Below are 19,549 nucleotides of genomic sequence, written 5' to 3'. Positions count from 1 at the left end.
AACAGAAGCCCCCCCCCCCCCCCCCCCCCCTCGACAGATAAGCATCACCTAGGAGACAGACTGCTGAAAGAGACAACAGAAAATTTCTTGTGACAAATTTGAAAAGAAAAGGGGTTGACTGATCAAACATGTTGCCCTTATCTGACCCTCTGCTTCAGGATGACGCTAAGTGCAGTTTTTTTTATCAACAATATGTTTTATACCAAATCAATTTCCAACACAACAAGCTTTTTACCTGACACAAACTGTGTTGAAATGAATGGCTAATATAGTGAAGACTTTTTAAGTCTGATTTAGATTTTTCTTCCTATACCTATTTCTTGGAGTGCATAGCCATTGAACATCATGATGTATTCATTTATTTCTGTGCAGTGAATTAGGAAATCAAATCTACTTTAATTCCAATTCTTTTTCAGAAATGTTATATCACCTACATTCTTTAGTAGACGTATTTAATGCCATGATGATGCTCTTTAAACCTTTTAAGTTGTTGGTGTATTTGAATCGATTGGACAATGAGAAACAATGTGATATACTATGATCAATAATTAGTCCAAAGTAATAATAAAAGGAAGACTAGACTTAGCCTGGAAATCCAGACCCTGATATCTTGAACAATTAGAGGGTCTGGCCACGATCAATAGTAATTTCCAACTCAAGGGGCAGCTCCTACTCGTGCATTTCAAATGCCACTGCACGCAGTTGGATAGCACTACAACCAATCAGAGCGATGCACAAGGTGACGTATTAAGCCCCGTTCGTTTGTTTAATTAAACTTTTGCCGTGGTCGGTCGGCAAAAGAGAACATTCCACTTAGGCTACTTGCTAATGAAAGATTTGAGTGCCGTCTTCCAAATCGTAAAAGGTTGAGGCCAAAGCAGTCTCAAACTCACACAACATATCCGCAGCTATCTTTGATGTTTACTATCACGGCTTCGACGTCGCATGCACGTCACTGTCGTCATCCGGTTACGTCCGCCCTAGAGCACCATACAAAGGGCTCTGGCGCGCCCATATTAGATGGAACCAATTGAAACGTGAGTCGGGATTTCTCGACTTTTTGAAAAAGCTTCAATGGAGAGTGTCCAGACCAACAGGCGCAGCAAATTTAATTTGCCAGCGCCTAGTGGCAGGTCTGGGAATGCCAGGCTAAGACTAGACTGACATTAACTGTCAGATTAGTTAGCCTGTCCCTAGGCACGAGAAAGCCCATAGAAAGTGCAACGTATTCATTCAACTTTTAAATATTAAAGTGCCTCTTAAAGTGTAACAAAATGTCACACCAAAAAAGGAGAAAGTTGCCTCAACCGTAATCTAAGCTATTTATGTTCGCAACTAATTAGCCTCAGACCGCTAGTTTTGTTAGCTGTAAACTCATCATATGAATACTTACTTCTACAAAATCAGTACAATACAATAAAAACGGTAATGGTAGGGATTCATTTTTTGCTGTTGATAAAAGATGCTTGTCAACATTTGATTGGCCTGACAAAAGCCTCAAATTAAAGTTGTCAGATAAACTGGGCATGTAGCAGTCGCCATAGCAACATAATATTCAACTGAAACCAATGTATACCTGGGAACTCCTCTCCTTGACTTGGACCTTCATGTGACTGACATATGTATGTGTGTGTGTGTGTGTGTGTGTGTGTGTGTGTGTGTGTGTGTGTGTGTGCGCGTGTGTGTGTGATTTTGTTTCTAGCTGATCTATTTGACATCCTGCTGCCAATGCTGAACATCTATCAGGAGTTTGTGCGTAACCATCAGTACAGCCTGCAGGTTTTGGCCAACTGTAAGCAGAACAGAGACTTTGACAAGCTTCTGAAACAGTACGAGTCCAATGCCGCCTGCGAGGGCAGGATGCTGGAGACCTTCCTCACATACCCCATGTTCCAGGTAGAATGTCGACACCAACACACAGGTTTTCTCTAAAATATCGCGGAGCAAATGCAGTCTGCGTGTTTGTGTCAGTTACTGCCTTTGTGCCATCTAGTGCTACTATGTAAACTGTCTTTAAATTAATTGTTCTTCCTTCCTTCAAGATTCCCCGCTACATCATCACCTTGCATGAGTTATTGGCGCACACACCTCATGAGCATGTGGAGCGCAAGAGTCTTGAATTTGCCAAGTCCAAATTAGAGGAACTATCCAGGTATATGTGTGGTGGTTTTCAGAATGATCCACTTTCTCCACATTGAATACTGAACTAACTTGTGTGTTTATGCGTGGCCAGAGTGATGCACGACGAGGTGAGTGACACGGAGAACATCCGGAAGAACCTGGCCATAGAGAGGATGATAGTGGAGGGCTGTGACATCCTGCTGGACACCAGCCAGACCTTCGTCAGGCAGGGTAGGTCTCTGTCTGCTCACCAGACAGCAAAACTCTGGAGGTTTCTACTCAGGAACTGAGAGCAGAGACACATATACCTTGGTGGAGCTCAGTCACTGAATCATGATGTGGCTCAGTGAAAAGTGGTCGTACAACTCTCAAATACTCTATTCTAAGGGAGATTAACAACTATAATTTAAAGTAAAACGATAATAATATCTTCCTAATTCAATATTCCCAGGCAGTACAAACTCTTGTACTTATTTAATCTATCTAATCAATCTTATTTTTTTAGCAGTTTGCTGTCAGATGAAACACATTTATAAAAATACGTTAAGCACCACTTTTGTAGAACTGAACACACTGTTGCTTATTTTGGAAGGAGGATACACTTCCAAGTTTGGAGAACCGCACTGAACCCTTATCGGTACCAATGATCATTCATTTCTACAGTGTCCCAAACTAGTTATCTCCTGATTTGACGAAGTCACTTATGCAGATAAAGTCAAAGGCAATTTCCATTTATGGTGCAAAACAAAATGAGTGTGTGCCTACTGCCTTTAACTGCACCAGGGAGCAGATTAGGATGTTCCACCTGCAGTTGAGCCACAGGTTTGGAGATGAAGTGCTAACACTATTTTTTCGACCTCATATCTCTGCCAGGTGAACACACAAATTGTGCACAGACATTAGCCATTCAGAAATGCTGCTTTTTGCACATTTATGTTTGTACCACTATAAATGCTTGGAAAACTGCCCTGCGGCTTAGTGTCAGTTTAATGAAGTAATGTAATCCTGTGACGGTGCTGCTTCCTCAGGCTCTCTGATCCAGCTGCCGTCTGTGGAGAGAGGGAAGCTGAGTAAAGTGCGTCTGGGCTCTCTGTCTCTAAAGAAGGAAGGGGAAAGACAGTGCTTCCTCTTCACCAAACACTTTCTGGTTTGCACACGCAGCTCTGGTGGAAAACTGCACCTTCTCAAGGTGAGAACATTCATCCCAGAGAGGAAAAAACGTTGCATTTGATCGCAACTTTTGCCAACAAACTGTTGTTAATATTTGTTATTAAACCCTTGCAGCAAGGTGGAGTCTTGTCCCTGATTGACTGCACACTCATAGAAGAACCAGATGCCAGTGATGAGGATTGTAAGTTTCCTGCACCAATGAAGCAGAGTCAACCAATGTGAAACGCACAGGCAGCTCTTATTAGCTCATTGTAGTTAATGAGCTGTCAGATGATAAGTGTCCAGAATTGACCTCCATTTAAATATCAGATGCTCACCCCTTTAAATGTCAGGTTAAGATCTTTTGAAATTACAGGTCCTTTATTTTGCTAATGGGGAGGGAGATTGATAAAACACCGACACCGACACACACACACACGCACACGCACACACACACACACACACACACACACACACACACACACACACACACACACACACACACACACACACACACACACACACACACACACACACACACACACACACACACACACACACACACACACACACTGACATGATCACATGCAAGTACACACTTGCCTTCAACACCCATCTTTACACTCAAGCCTCAAGAGTGCATAGACTGGAGATAGCAGGTCCACCTAATTAACCCTCTCTGTGTGTGAGTTGGTGTGTGTGTGTGTGCACAAACAATTGTAATACTATTGTCATAATTAAGAGGACAGCTATACCATGAAAATATATTTATTTTCCCCTCTTATCACACAGCTAAAGCTGGCGGTCAGGTATTTGGTCAGTTGGACTTTAAGCTTGTTGTGGAACCGACTGACTCGCCCCCATTCACGGTGGTTTTACTGTCTCCATCGCGGCAGGAGAAGGCAGCATGGACCAGTGACATTAGCCAGGTATTACTGTATGCAAAGTCACACAAAAGCACTCCCAGACAAACACACAATAACAAGAACCTCCAGATAGCAAGAGCATGTTTCCTCAGGGCATTGAGAAGGCTAACTGATAAGTAAACACAGACATGAGTGCAGTTCCCCAGGGGCGAGTTCAGCTCACTGCCTCAGTACTTCATGAACAGAATAGCACCATACAAACATGTCAGACTGGATTAATTCTTATGGGACAAAAAGTAAAAAATACAGTGACAATTTCAAATTAGTCTGCTATATTTTCACATTCTCAGCATTTGTTTGATCTTAATGGAACCGCACAATTAAATAATTTAATGTTAAAAAAAAGATTATTTCAAAGTCAATATGAAAAAAACAACTCTTTTAGACTGCACGGATCATCTGCTATTGGTCTTTTAGGACGAACAAATATGAATATAATCTGCAAATATTCCCACTTTTCCCCTCTAATACAGTCATATTTTTGATTTTTTTTTGCTATTGTAGTGTATTGATAATATCCGCTGCAATGGCTTGATGACCAGTGTGTTTGAGGAGAACTCTAAAGTAACTGTGCCTCACATGATCAAGTAAGTATGTTTGTGTTTGTGAAAAGGAATACTCATCTCTTTATCTCAGTGTTCTAAACAGTTTATAATTTGGCATACCTGGGTGAAAATGTTGCAGTGGTAGTGATGTACAGTAAATTGTTAGGCTGTATGTTATGTATTATGCTTTTAATATTTATGTATGCTGTTGTTCTTTGGTATTCACCATAGATAGTAAATAATATGGATGTAGCATCCGGGCTGACCTCAGTTATTCACACGGCATCCAATAATCCTGGTTTGTGCGCTTCGCCATTTTGTGAGATTTTTACTCCGTCTCACGTCGGGGGGAGGGAGATAGCTGACGTATACCTCCAAGGCAAAGTGAGGGACAACGGGCGGAGAGCTGTCACTCAAGAGATTGCGCCAATACATTTTAACCTCCGATAAAATAAAAACTAGCGTGGTCCAAAAAAATTCACCCCCCTCAGTGTTGTCATGGATATATGACCTAAACATACAGACTAAAATGGTTTTGTGGACCAGGCTGTAAATAGGTTTAACAAGACTTTGAAAACGGCCTGTCTAACAAGTGAGCCAAAGAAAAATGGCTCAGTCATGGTACCACCCCCAGTGGCACTTCCGGGCTACTACAGTTGCGGTCACTTCCTTATTGGATGGTGTTAAAAATCGCTGAGGTTGGGGCTTGGTATTCACTCGTTTTTTGCTTTAACCTCTTTGGAATATATTGTTTTGTTTTAAATGCATTTTTCTCTTTTATTGGCTGTTTTTTGTTTGTTGCCTATCTCCTTTAATAACCTCTACCTTGCTTATCAGCCGAGCAGTCACCCATTCTCGGGTATGTGTATGTGTGTACGTGTGTATCCATCAGATCCGATGTGCGTCTCCATAAAGATGATGTTGACATTTGCTTCAGCAAGACGCTCAACTCCTGCAAGGTCCCCCAGATCCGCTACGCCAGTGTGGAGCGGCTGCTGGAGAGGCTGACCGACCTGCGCTTCCTCTCCATCGACTTCCTCAACACCTTCCTGCACACATACAGGATCTTCACCACGGCAACGGTGGTCATGGACAAATTGGCGGACATCTACAAGAAGCCCTTCTCCTCCATACCTATCAGGTCATACAATGCAGACGCACGCACACACACACACACACACACACACACACACACACACACACACACACACACACACACACACACACACACACACACACACACACACACACACACACATACACACACACACACACACACACACTGCTGGCCTCCAGAGTTTTTTGGCACAGCCATAGGAATATACCGTGTGTCGGATGCTCTCTCTCTCTTTTGCTTATTAGGTCCCTGGCTACGTCAGAATTGTGTGTTTATATTCCTTCCTATAGCCTTTACATAACTTAGCTTTTCAAATGGAAAATCATTGTCTTTTCCTCTGCCAAAGGGCATGTTTGGATGTAAAGCCTAACTGCCTTCACAGAAAGAGAACACAGAAGTGAGGAGTGCCAGAAGGGTAGGATGTTTGGGGCAAGAACCCTTTTCACAAAATTTGACTTAAGCATGGTTCACCTCATTTTGCCCTCAAAGTCATTCCTAGGGTAAATGTGTCCTTCAAGTCAAACCTTCCACTTACATACATACATTTGAATATGAATGACTTCTGTGATCCCTTAACTTTACATCTAACTCCATCATTTACATTTTTTTATTTTTAAATTATCAAGTGACATAGGCTATTGTGACATCTAGCAGATTGATTAGTACAACCTCTGGGATGGACATTTGTTTCCCCGTCCTGTTATAGACTCTCTGCAGGACACACACATGGCCACATAAATGCCTTACACGATGGTACACAGGCTTGAACACAAACCATGTGATCTTGTGTCGATATCTGGAAAACTGAACACATGCTGCTGTTCTTACACACTGACTCCCTTCATCTTCCTCCTCCTCCAAGAAATCAATCATCATTCCATCATTTCCCCTCAAACCAACTCCCGTCGGCGTCACATCACCTACATGTACATGCATTTTCCCGTCTCTATCCGATAGTCACACACACACACACACACACACACACACACACACACACACACACACACACACACACACACACACACACACACACACACACACACACACACACACACACACACATCCATTTAATCATTTTTCCGTGTCATCCACCCGTCCCCACTGTCTCTTCATGTCCCCTCCAACTACAGGGCGCAGTACCATTCATTTGACCGTCTGTCCATCTCATCCATCTGTCCTGACTACAGTCTGAAGATCAAGAAGATAGCCATGGATCAGTCCAAGTAACCAACTCTTCTCTCTTCTTTCCTTCTTTTAACTTTCTCTCTCTACCTTTTCCTGCTTGTTCTTCCTCTGGTCTTGGTTTGATCCTTCACTGATGCATGACTTTCTACCTGCTGTCTATCTCTTGATATCAAGGGAGAACAAATACTCACTTGGATTGTAATTTAACCAGTTTAAACATTGTAGGGAGATTGTTATGATAGCTCGAGGTAGGACCCAAAAGCAGAACAGATACCCAGGTAGTCAGTTTTAGAACAAAGTTTATTTTCAGGCTGGCAGGACACTGGACGGCAGGACGGCGCCGCGAGCATAGGCAGGTGGGTAATCCGGGAAAACTCAGGCAGGCGAGCAGGACAGGTGAACAGCGGAGGCAACGCTCTGATACGTAGTATACTCTGGCGCTGAATGACTGGAGTCCACAGGTTTAAATAGAGAGCCCTGATTAGCCTAACGATCCACACCTGGAAACAGCCTGCCCTGGAGTGCCACCACGCCCACATGCCAACAGGGAGGCCGACACATGGAACAACAAAAAAAAGAGAGACAGACGAGGGAAAACACACAGAAGAGGAGGAGGAGAGACTGCCGAGCCGTGAGTCATGACAGTACCCCCCCCTCAATGACCGCCTCCAGGAGGTCTACCAGGCTTATCAGGGTATTTGGCATAGAACTCCCGGAGGAGTGCGGGGTCCAAGATAAGGCCCCTAGTGATCCAGCTTCTCTCCTCTGGACCATAACCCTCCCAGTCCACCAAATACTGGTAGCCCCTCCCTCTGCGCCGAACGTCCATAACCCGGCTGACCGTGAAGGCCGGGTGACCATCAATGAGACGGGGGGGTGGTGGGGCGACGGTAGGAGGGCACAACTCACTAGAGGTGACTGGCTTCAGCTGGGAGACATGAAACGTGGGGTGTATCCTGAGGGACTGGGGCAGTTTAAGGTGAATGGCAGCAGAGTTAATGACCCTATCGACCTCAAATGGTCCAATAAAACGGGGAGAAAGCTTCTTGGACTCAACACTAAGGGGGATGTCCCTGGAGTTAAGCCAAACCCTTTGGCCAGGTAAGTACACGGGAGCAGGGATCCGCCGCTGATCAGCCAACCTCTGATTCTGTTCCCTAGTACGCAGGAGGGCCGCTCTGGAATCCCTCCAGATCCTGCGGATCCTACCCAAGTTGTGCTGAACTGAAGGCACGGCGATCTCGATCTCCTGAGTGGGAAAGAGAGGAGGTAAGTAGCCCAGAGATGCTTCAAAAGGTGTCATACCTGTAGCAGCCGACGTCAGGGAGTTGTGAGAGTATTCAACCCAGGTGAGATGTGAGCTCCACGAAGCTGGGTTGTGAGCGCAGATGCATCTCAGAACCGTCTCCAGGTCCTGATTAGCCCTCTCGGTCTGGCCATTGGACTGGGGGTGATGGCCGGAGGAAAGACTGACGGAGGCCCCCAACGCCTGGCAAAACGCTTTCCAAACTTGAGAAGTGAACTGAGGCCCTCGATCCGAGACAATGTCCAGGGGAATCCCATGGATCCGAAACACATGGTTAACCACCAGCTCAGCAGTCTCTGCAGCCGAGGGCAGTTTGGGAAGGGCCACGAAATGCACCGCCTTGGAAAAGCGATCCACAATGGTTAGGATGGTGTCATTACCTTCGGACAGTGGTAACCCAGTTACAAAGTCCAGAGCTATGTGCGACCATGGGCGACCAGGCACAGGGAGCGGATGCAGGAGCCCGGCTGGAGGGCGATGAGTTGACTTGCCACGAGCGCAGATGGTACAAGCCTTCACATACTCGCGCGTGTCGGCAGCGATGGACGGCCACCAGAAATGGCGTTGAATCAGGCCCAGGGTACGGGAACCTCCAGGATGACAGGCGAAACGTGAAGTGTGACCCCACTTCAGCACCTGAGGACGGACAGAAACAGGCACAAACAGACAACCCGGAGGCCCACCTCCAGGACCGGGGTCCCCTTGGAGAGCCACCTTAACCACGGACTCAATCTCCCATGTCAGAGAGCCCACCTGGCAGGACTGGGGAAGAATAGTATCCGGGACTGAGGAACTGCCGTTATCAGGGTTAAACTGTCTGGAGAGGGCATCAGGTTTAATGTTCTTGCTACCAGGTCTAAAAGTGAGGTTAAAGTTAAACCGACCAAAAAACAGAGCCCAACGTGCTTGGCGGGAGTTTAACCGTTTAGCAGTCTGAATGTAAGCCAGGTTCTTGTGATCTGTCCATACCGTAAACGGAGACGCCGCACCCTCCAACTAGTGGCGCCATTCCTCGAGAGCCAGCTTAACAGCTAGCAACTCTCTGTTGCCGACGTCGTAGTTCCTCTCCGCAGGAGACAGCTTCTTGGAGAAGAAGGCACAGGGATGAAGCTTGTTTTCTCCTTCGGCTCTCTGCGACAACACAGCTCCCACTCCAAGATCCGAAGCGTCCACCTCGACGACGAACTGACGAGCTGGGTCGGGCTGCACCAGGATGGGAGCTGAGGAGAAGCGTCTCTTAAGCTCGCAGAATGCATCCGGCTGCAGGCGACCAGACAAATGGAACAGACGGAGAGGTTAGCTTAGTGAGAGGTGCTACTACCTGGCTGTAGTTTCTCACGAACCGTCTGTAGAAGTTGGCGAAGCCCAAGAATCTCTGGAGCTGCTTCCGTGAGCAAGGCTGCGGCCATTCCGTAACTGCCCGGACCTTGGCTGGGTCGGCCCGCACCTGTCCGCACTCCAGGATGTAACCCAGGAACGACACTGAGGAGACATGGAACTCACACTTCTCTTGTTTAACAAACAGTTTATTCTCCCACAACCTCTGGAGGACCTGGCGCACGTGCACAACGTGCTCCTCAATGTTGTGGGAAAAAAATCAGGATATCATCGAGGTAGACAAACACAGAGTGGTTCAAATAGTCCCTAAGCACGTCATTTATCAGGGCTTGGAATACTGCTGGGGCATTGGTAAGACCAAAAGGCATGACTAGGTACTCAAAGTGACCTAAAGGGGTGTTAAACACAGTCTTCCACTCGTCCCCCTCCCTGATGCGGACCAAATGGTAGGCATTACGTAAATCCAACTTAGAAAAGACAGTGGCACCATGCCCACATGCCAACAGGGAGGCCGACACATGGAACAACAATAAAAAGAGAGACAGACGAGGGAAAACACACAGAAGAGGAGGAGGAGAGACTGCCGAGCTGTGAGTCATGACAGAGATGATACATAGACAGGAATGGGAGTCTTCGATCTGCAGCTGGTCTGTAGCATCACTCCTTCAAGGCTGCGTTTCCTCTCTGAATCCACATTGAGCCATTTCTTTTTGTCATCCCCCTTCAGTCTGTTTTATATCCTTCTAGTATTTAGCATTTTCGCCGCTCGCTTCCACTTTCTGCTGCATGCTTCAGCATTCGTCTATGCCTTCCTTTTCCTTCCTCTATCCTCATTTCATTTCTCCCCCTCCTCCATCAATCTGGGATGCAACTTTTATTCTGTTTTCTGCTGAATAACAGGCTTGTGTGAATAAATTATGGCTGCATTTATCTATGCATGATTTCTCCTCCCTTGATACGGCTCCGTACACATTACACCCTGTGTGGTGTTATGCCGTCACAACATTTAACCAAGATGCCTGTTGATTAAAGCTTTTTGAGCTTTCATTGCCTAAGCCTTAAGGTGTCAAATGTTGCAAATGTCATATGTAATACCAGATAACGGAACTGAAAAAGTAGATACATTGATTCTGACTATGAGCTTCTGTTTAGGCACAGCATGAGGTGCTAAAATGCACAGTTGAATACCAGTTTGAACCCTTTGTATACATAGACCTACCATTTTGGACATTTGCAGCAGAACCTTAAGATAAAATGTCTCCACTGGGCAGAACAGTGAACTGACTTTAATGAAAATTAACATGTTTAACACTGGACTGAAGGCAGAAAGTACCTCATGAAGTCGATCTGACTAACATGCTATAGTTCCTTTTTACACTTTGTCTGAGTATACAGTATGACATAAAAATAAATCTGTCAAAATTAATATTGAATATACTGTATATGATACATGTCAATGTCAAAAGGTTATTATTTTAATCTGCCGCAATTACAAATTTTCCTTTCTTTGTTTTATATCCATCTGTGATGCTTTTCAAAATTTCCTTTTATTTACAGTAGTGTATAGGCCTACTGTATATGAATATATATATATATATATATTTTATAAAATATAGCTTTTTCCTTCTCTTTCAGGTCCTTGGAGCTGTTCTTCGCCACAAATCAGAACAACAGAGGTAGTGAGCACACCAACGACAAATCCCCTCGTCTCTGCCGCAAGTTCTCCTCTCCGCCTCCTCTGTCCATCCCGTCCCGCACCTCCTCCCCTGTCCGAACCCGGAAGCTCTCCCTCCACTCCCCCATCACTGCCAGGGTCGGAGGTCTGGACTTAACCAGTCCTCTGTCTAACTCCAGCGGGAGCCATAACACTTCCCAGTCTGCTGCCAGTAGCCCCACATCGGCTCACCCCCCCCTAACACCGACTCCTCAGACTCCCACTCCCACCACCTCTTCTCCCCCTCCTTCTTCCACGTCTCCCTCCTCCACCTCTCCCCCACCCAATGGCTCCAAAGCAGCGCAGGAGCAGGCTCCTCCTCCCATCCCCTTGTCCCCGGATCAGAGTCCCTGCTCCACTGCAGAGGGGGAGGAGGTGCCCAGGATCGACCCCTTCTGCGGTAAACTGAGACGCAGCATCCGCAGAGGTACTGTATGTTAGAACAGAACATTGGGGCTGGGTTATGTTTAAATGTACAGTATCTAAAATACTGTTAATGCGCTACCTGTGCTTCAGTAAATTTGACCAAAGCCCTCTTGATTTCCCTTGACAAGAAGTTCTTACATTCTGAACACATGGCGAAAGAAAACACATTTTACTTGAAAACACAGTCTAAAAGTAATGATCTGATCGAAGATTAGAGTTAACAGCAGGCTGAAAATCATTGTTTCTCTTCCCTCTGATTTAAAGTTTCAAGTCTGTTTCACCTCTGACCAAAGCCGGCGTCACTGACATGTGGTTGCATATGGTATGAAAGGGACAGCGAAGCTTGGCATATTGCCATGGGCACATTGATAAGCTGTAGAATTTGCTCTGTAAGTATTTAAACCATGTATCCTCTGCGACTAGACATCAACATACTGTATACTATAGAGCCTTATTGGTGTACTCAAATGCTTATCAAAAGCTTGAAGTAACTAATCAAGTGTTTCCTCTAAAAACAGGAGCCTGGTGGGACATCATTATCTCCTTGCATTTTTGTACTTGAGTCTTGAGTAAGCTGACTGCCTACATGCTCAGATTTTCTTATACAGTAGTGGCATAAACAGCCCTCTCAGACTGGGGATAGTAAAAGGGCATCTGAAGCAGAACAGTTAGGACAAGATACAACAGTTAGACCCTCATTAGCATGTGTGTGTGTGTGTGTGTGTGTGTGTGTGTGTGTGTGTGTGTGTGTGTGTGTGTGTGTGTGTGTGTGTGTGTGTGTTTGTGTGAGAGAGAGAGTGCATGCAAGCGTGTATGCATGTGTAACAGCTGCTAACTGCTCACCAGGAGAAAAAGAGCCAATGGCCCTTGTACCATCAAGCCTCTCACCTCCTCTGCATGTTGCATCACAGTTTCATTGGCTCTTTTTATATGTTTTGTTGTACATATAGATATTTGCATATTTTCCTACTCTGTGTGTCTGTTGATACTGCCCTTTTTCTTGCCCTTTCTCTGTCTATGACAAATGGATCACAGTTTGAGATAAATCGGACAACACATTTATTTTCAAAGGAAACCATAAGCTGTAATAGGAGCATGCAGACTCTCAGGATATCAGACAGAGTTCTCCACAACAATTGTCAAATACCAAATGAATGAATATCCATTAAAAGGATTATGTCCATCTACCAGTATAGTTCCAGAGGCCCTCCACTTTATGACAAGGCCCACTTTATGTTGGTCGCTCTCTAAATGTGTCACCCATTGGTATTTGTATTGCTAAAAGGAAGATCAGGTTCAGATGTAAAACTGCGTAATATCCCAAGACGGACTTCAACTTTTGGTTCTTTTTATGGTCACTGTGTGTCTACACCATCACAAAAGTTCAATACATTAAACAATATATTAATTTGCTGAGAGATTGATTATTCATTCAATATCATCATCATCATCATCTCCATCATCATCATCATCATCATTGTTATTCTTGTCCTTTTCCTGTCTAGCTGTGCTGGAGTCAGTGTCACTGGAGAAAATCATCCCAGAGTCTCCTCAGAGCAGTGAAGCAGGAGACATGTCTCCTTGTCGCTCCCCTTCGACACCTCGCCACCTCCGCTACAGACAGCCTGGAGGTACACACTGTGTGTGTGTGTGTGTGTTTGTGTGTGTGTGCTTGTGTAGTTAATGACTAATAACTAAGCAACAATGCCATAACCAGACGGACCACTCTGCAGAGCAAGACAAAAAAAAAACCTTTGCAGTCATCTGTAGTGCAGCTATGGATGGTGATAATGGATGGTTAGAATAATTTCTGTGACTGATATACCGTGAGGTGAGGATTCCATTATGGCTGTTAATATTCCCAGCAACGAGGAGTACATTTATAGTCTGCAATGTGCCTGTAATAATATGAATGACAGTCTTTTTAATTGAGAGTTTCATTAGTGATGATGGAGATTATAAACGCTGATTAGGTACATTTTTAGATATGTATTTTGCATTTTAATTATCTTTTTGCATGTTTCAGTAAATGGGCTAAATCAACGTGTTGTCTACAAAACAACATACTCTATTCATGCAGTCTACTGTTTTAAAAATGTGGTTGTTATCACATTTGGCATAATGCTTGTTAAAAAAAAGCCTGTGTTCACAGGTATGTTATGTATTTGATATTCTGCCTTTCTTTTTTATTGGTTATTTACAACAGAAACACAATTTTTTTACCTTGCACATACTCTTGTTAATAATTCCTCAAAAAGTCCTCAAGAAAATAACCAGTTATTTAGTTGGACAACTCTAAAGTGGTTTCTATGAATAAAATATTTTCATTAACAAAAAGGGCAATTTGAAATGTATGTAAAAAAAACAAGTCAAATTAATTAGTTGTTGTATTTTAATGCCATGATCAATCATGTTCCATTCTGTTCAAGATGAGTGTTGATTTTTGTTCACTTGGGGCCGCCAACCCTTGATGGTAACAGCTGCAAAAATGAATACAGTATTGTTGTGATTGATTAAATGTTTGTTTTTGTGTATGCAGTCCAGTCAGGGGAGAACTCACGCTGCTCAGTTTCTCCTGCTTCAGCCTTTGCTATTGCCACCGCAGCAGCAGGACATGGTTCACCACAAGGTACACACACACACACACACACACACACACCACACACACACACACACACACACACACACACACACACACACACACACACACACACACACACACACACACACACACACACACACACACACACACACACACACACACACACACACACACACACACACACAAACTGCATCCAGAATACTGCTGAATACACTTTTCAACCACTGATGGATGTTGCTTCCCCAAGATCATCAATATATGTTATATAATATCAAACACTGACAACATATCATCTTTTTCTCTCTTTTTTATTCCTGGTTTAAATTTGTCCTCCAGTGTTTAACAACTCTGAAAGAACTTGTGATAAAGATTTCATCATCCGCCGAGCTGCAACTAACAGAGTTCTCAACGTGTTGCGGCACTGGGTCTCCAAACACTCACAGGTCTGTCTGTGTCTGTGTGTGTGTGTGTGTGTGTGTGTGTGTGTGTGTGTGTGTGTGTGTGTGCGCGTGCGTGCCTGTGTGGTCCCTGGTTTTTCACTAGGATGATAAAATCTGTGATCTCGTTAAAGCAGGTGTCTGACACACTTTCTCTCTGCACCACTGCTCCCACTTGAGCATGTTAACAGCCATACCCACACAAACACAAACCAAATATTGTTGCCATGTCAATTGGACCACCAGCTCAACCTGCTGCAGTCCACCTACCTACACGTTTGCTAAGCAGCCAGTGTTGTCCCTAATGAATTGAATATCACAGTAATTGCCTGACTCCCTGCCTAGACGTGTAACTGCATCGATCTGTTTTATGTATTCTCTTCAATAATACAAAGTGCTGTGATGACAGGCCAGTTTTAGTCGGCTTATTAACTCAGGTCAGGCACCAACGCACACACAAACACGCAAACACCCACTCACATTTTTCTCTGGAAGGCCAAAGAACAAAGAGCTTGTTAAAGCTCACCTTTGAACAAGAGTTAAATTGGGGCTGGAACCAAAGGAAAAAAGCACAGGGAAAGATAATGCAAAGGTCAGGGGAACATGGGGTTTCAGGAGGACATAAATAATTATACAGTAGATGTGGAGACTAGGGATAGTCATTAAAGGAGAGCAAGGAATAAAGAATCGTCCGTAGTTTAGCTCTGTACGTAATGCTAAGGAGTTTGACGATGTGACAGTATACACAAAAAAACTATACAAATGTATCATGTTTTATTTTTTGTGATTAGTTCAAAACATACCTTCATCTACGGGTATTTTATGTGGTTAGCCTTCACATTTGGTTAAGATTAATTTTAGGGTTCTAGTTGAGTTTAGCTTGTACTGGTGGGGAAAGGAGAACCCACTCTGTAAGTCTAGGATCATCCGTTCCAATATAGAAGTCAATGTATGTCTGTTTGTGTTAAGGACTTTGAGATGAACAGGGAGTTGAAGATGTCTGTCATCTGTCTGCTGGAGGAGGTGCTCAGAGATCCAGACCTCCTTCCTCAGGAGAGAAAAGCTACGGCCAACATACTAAGGTACAACCTCTCCAAAATACTTTACAATGGGCTCAACACACACGCACGCACGCACACACACACACACACACACACACACACACACACACACTTCACATATCTCTCAGTGGGAGCCGAGTGCATCCTCATCTGGGGAACAGTTATTTTTTAGGCTGCCGGCCTCTAAAGCCAGACTGTTTTATTCTGTTTGATTTTCTTTTTCTTTTTTTCTTTTCTATGCTTTTCTACTTTAGTGCCCTTTCTCAAGATGAGCAGGACGATGCCCAGCTGAGAATAGAGGACATCTTACAGATGGTGAGAGTACTGAAGCACAACAAAAATCTCCTGAAAACTTTTAGAGTGAATTATTGCAAAGGTCTTGTGATGATGTTATACTAAACTAGTAATTACCGTTTGCTCAATTAAGCACGCTGTTCTGACCTCCAGGCATATAAAGTAAATAGACCCTCTCTGGACGGTGTTGCTCTCCAGGGGACTGTCAACTGTCATACAACATATTCCTCATAGCCACTCTCTTTGTTAGATATGTTTATCTTTTTGTTATTGGGGTTTATGTTATCGTGTGAGTATAGGTTTGTTTACGACTTTGTTTGTTTGTTTGTGTGTGTGTGTGTGTGTGTGTGTGCGTGTGTGTGTTTAGGCGGACTGTCCTAAGGCAGAGTGTTTCGAGTCTCTCTCGGCGATGGAGCTTGCCGAGCAGATCACTCTATTGGATCACATTGTCTTCAGGAGCATTCCTTATGAGTCAGTCCTCTCATAAATGAATACACTCGTACAAAACTAAATCACCTCGATGAATTCTGCTTATCATGAGAAAAGTCACAACATCTTCTCTCGACAGCTCCATAGAAATGCATACTTATAGACTGACAACAACCTCCAACAAACTATGAGTTTTCATTGAAAAGACTATAGGTTTGTCTTTAATACTGAATTTACAATGACTGCTTAGATATTGACATTACTTTGTGGCATAAATGCTGCTAGTTTTTTTCTGCATCAACTTTGTTTAATTTTTGGATTCTTTGCACCACAAATTTAGTAATTTTTTTCTGGATAATAATGCATTTTGGAAATTATTTCCAAACTCATAACACTAATTTACCTATGTTTCAGTGGGTGGCACATAGTTAACTTAAGTTAAATATTATTCTATTTTGTTTCGTTTGCATTTCTTTCATATAATGGCACATAATTATATATCCCATTGCATATCATACAGCAGTGTGAAAAAGCGTTATTGTTTCTCCATCTAATGTGTTTCCATTGTGTTGCCTGCTCTTAAAAATCTAATCTTAATTAAAATCCAGTTGAAAGTACAGGTCTAATAACACTTTTATACTCATGGTGGTTATTTAATTCAACAATTCCTTTTCAACCCCTGATGGGGACATAGTACTTTTGTAACGTACACCTACTGAGCTCACTGTGCTTCATTTCAATCTGTGTGACCTGTCATGTCTCTGTCCTCCCTCTGTAAGAGAGTTCCTGGGCCAGGGCTGGATGAAGGTTGATAAGACGGACAGGACGCCGTACATTATGAAAACTAGTCAACACTTCAATGATGTAAGCTCTATCAATGTCTCTTTTCATGCAGCTTGCTGAAGGCATCTAGTACATGCATCCTTTTTAGATTCTCTTTCTTTTTTCCTTGTGAAGATGAGCAACCTGGTGGCGTCTCAGATAATGACCCACACTGACGTGGGCTCGAGGGCCAGCTCCATAGAGAAATGGGTCGCTGTGGCTGACATCTGCCGCTGTCTAAACAACTACAACGGAGTCCTGGAAATCACATCTGCTCTCAATCGCAGCGCCATCTACCGTTTGAAGAAGACCTGGGCTAAAATCAGCAAACAAGTAAACAATTGTTCACAATAACTGTTGAAGCCAAATGATTGATTTCAAGATTTCTTGTATATTTTGCATTTGTTTATGAATTTTGAGTTGTTTGTTGATTATTTATATGATTTATGATTAAAGAGGACCTATGATACGTTTCGACTTGTATGACCTATAAACGTTGTTATAATGATTTATAGTCATGTTTAACCATACTAGAGTATCAAATAATTACGTACATGCATTTCGACGTATTCCCTGCTGACCGTCTGGGGTGGCTATGCAGAGCACTAAACACTATGGTAGCCGGTCGAGCCGAACTCGTTAAAATTTCCGGATTGTTTCTGTCACGCTCGGGTCGTTTCTCTCATGTTTCCATGTATGGTAATGCTGCCGCTCAGGCAAGCTCCGCCTGCATGCCCCCAGCTTCCTGAAAATTTCCCGCTGCTGGAAGGAAGGTAACCAATCACAACGGAGTGGGGTTTGCAGCAGGGGGGGAGGGACGGAGAAGCTCAAAGCAGTGTGTAGAGAGAGACTGCTGTGCTCGCTAGGGTAAGAGGAAGAGTGTCCCGAAAATCTACATAGTTTTTTGTGATGTGATTCGTGTCAGGTTGCTCTATAGCAGTTTTTAACAAGAAATGAAGACCAGAAAAGTAGTATAATAGGATCTCTTTAATAACATTTGGTTGGAGGGATAGGACGGTGCGTAAAGCAAACGCCTCCCCACAATTGGCAGGGCGAGGCTTCTAATCTATTTCAGCTGTGCCCAGTCGGGGAACTGGGTTCCCAGGTATGCTGGCACACTGTTTTTAGACAACAACAATTCAGCCACGCAGAAAAACAGCTCAAATAACTATCAACAGGTAACGCACCGGCCTATTTCTCCTCCCAAATCCGTTAGAAAATAATGCTTTATTGTCTGTTGAGGAATAAACAACCTCAAACCCAAAGAAAAGAGTGTGGTTAATTTGGGCGCGTCTAGCAGCGCATGGCCTGCAAACATGGAACGCAAAAGTATTGCACTTTTAATAACCATTAATCCTCTCTGTATATAAAAACCTCAACATTTTTAATGAACAAATTATATAATTTTAGTATATAGTATATTTACTAAAATCAAAGTGCATATAAAGTTTACTTAAGAATAGAGAATTAAAAGAAAGTTATTTTGTCTTTGTAATATCGTCATCATCCTGGTAGAAAACTATGTTGGTGCAAAGTTCAGAGAAATAAAATGAATAGGGGCATTTACCTGTAATGTTAAGTATATGCTCTAACTTCATTCTGATGAACACAATATTGATTTAAGCCATAGTCATCCAATCACCAGAAAGTCTGTCTCTCTACCATGCCTTGCTGTATATTCAGCACTGAAGCAAATTCGATTGTTTCATTATAACAACTGTCTTGTGTTTGGTCATTATAATCTTTTTTTAAAAGGATTTTAAATATGTATTTGTGGTCTTTTCCAGACTAGAGCCCTGATGGACAAGCTGCAGAAGACTGTGTCGTCTGAAGGAAGGTTTAAAAACCTGAGAGAGACCCTTAAAAAGTGAGACAAATGTTTTTAAATGTATAACAGTGTGTATATCACATATCATATAAGACAAAAAAGGGCTTTCACTGACTTTAAAGATAACTTTCTTCTCACATTATTCCTCCATACACACTTTCTCCCTCCAGCTGCAACCCTCCAAGTGTGCCATACCTGGGAATGTATCTAACAGACCTGGCCTTCATTGAGGAGGGAACCCCCAATTTT

General features: G+C 43.5%; 1 protein-coding gene across 1 annotated transcript in view; it reads left to right on the top strand.

Annotated features, from left to right (window-relative positions):
* LOC307256471 (ras-specific guanine nucleotide-releasing factor 2-like) overlaps positions 1 to 19,549 on the top strand; it is a gene marked incomplete at both ends in the record, with an annotated part of 49,759 nt that overhangs the window by 20,440 nt on the left and 9,770 nt on the right. Inside the window, 20 exons of the mRNA XM_080035433.1 lie at positions 1,703 to 1,896; positions 2,043 to 2,152; positions 2,234 to 2,352; positions 3,150 to 3,310; positions 3,406 to 3,472; positions 4,063 to 4,199; positions 4,701 to 4,783; positions 5,634 to 5,882; positions 6,989 to 7,081; positions 11,323 to 11,828; positions 13,333 to 13,458; positions 14,367 to 14,456; positions 14,766 to 14,872; positions 15,836 to 15,948; positions 16,182 to 16,242; positions 16,589 to 16,692; positions 17,430 to 17,514; positions 17,608 to 17,805; positions 19,260 to 19,339; positions 19,471 to 19,549. Of these exons, the coding sequence (XP_079891559.1) occupies positions 1,703 to 1,896; positions 2,043 to 2,152; positions 2,234 to 2,352; positions 3,150 to 3,310; positions 3,406 to 3,472; positions 4,063 to 4,199; positions 4,701 to 4,783; positions 5,634 to 5,882; positions 6,989 to 7,081; positions 11,323 to 11,828; positions 13,333 to 13,458; positions 14,367 to 14,456; positions 14,766 to 14,872; positions 15,836 to 15,948; positions 16,182 to 16,242; positions 16,589 to 16,692; positions 17,430 to 17,514; positions 17,608 to 17,805; positions 19,260 to 19,339; positions 19,471 to 19,549 (2,762 nt within the window). The remainder of the gene's footprint in view (positions 1 to 1,702; positions 1,897 to 2,042; positions 2,153 to 2,233; positions 2,353 to 3,149; positions 3,311 to 3,405; positions 3,473 to 4,062; positions 4,200 to 4,700; positions 4,784 to 5,633; positions 5,883 to 6,988; positions 7,082 to 11,322; positions 11,829 to 13,332; positions 13,459 to 14,366; positions 14,457 to 14,765; positions 14,873 to 15,835; positions 15,949 to 16,181; positions 16,243 to 16,588; positions 16,693 to 17,429; positions 17,515 to 17,607; positions 17,806 to 19,259; positions 19,340 to 19,470) is intronic.

The sequence above is a fragment of the Ammodytes marinus genome, assembly GCF_949987685.1.
Source record: "Ammodytes marinus genome assembly, chromosome: 2".
Taxonomy (NCBI): domain Eukaryota; kingdom Metazoa; phylum Chordata; class Actinopteri; order Uranoscopiformes; family Ammodytidae; genus Ammodytes; species Ammodytes marinus.
This window is presented reverse-complemented; position numbering and strand designations above follow the sequence as displayed.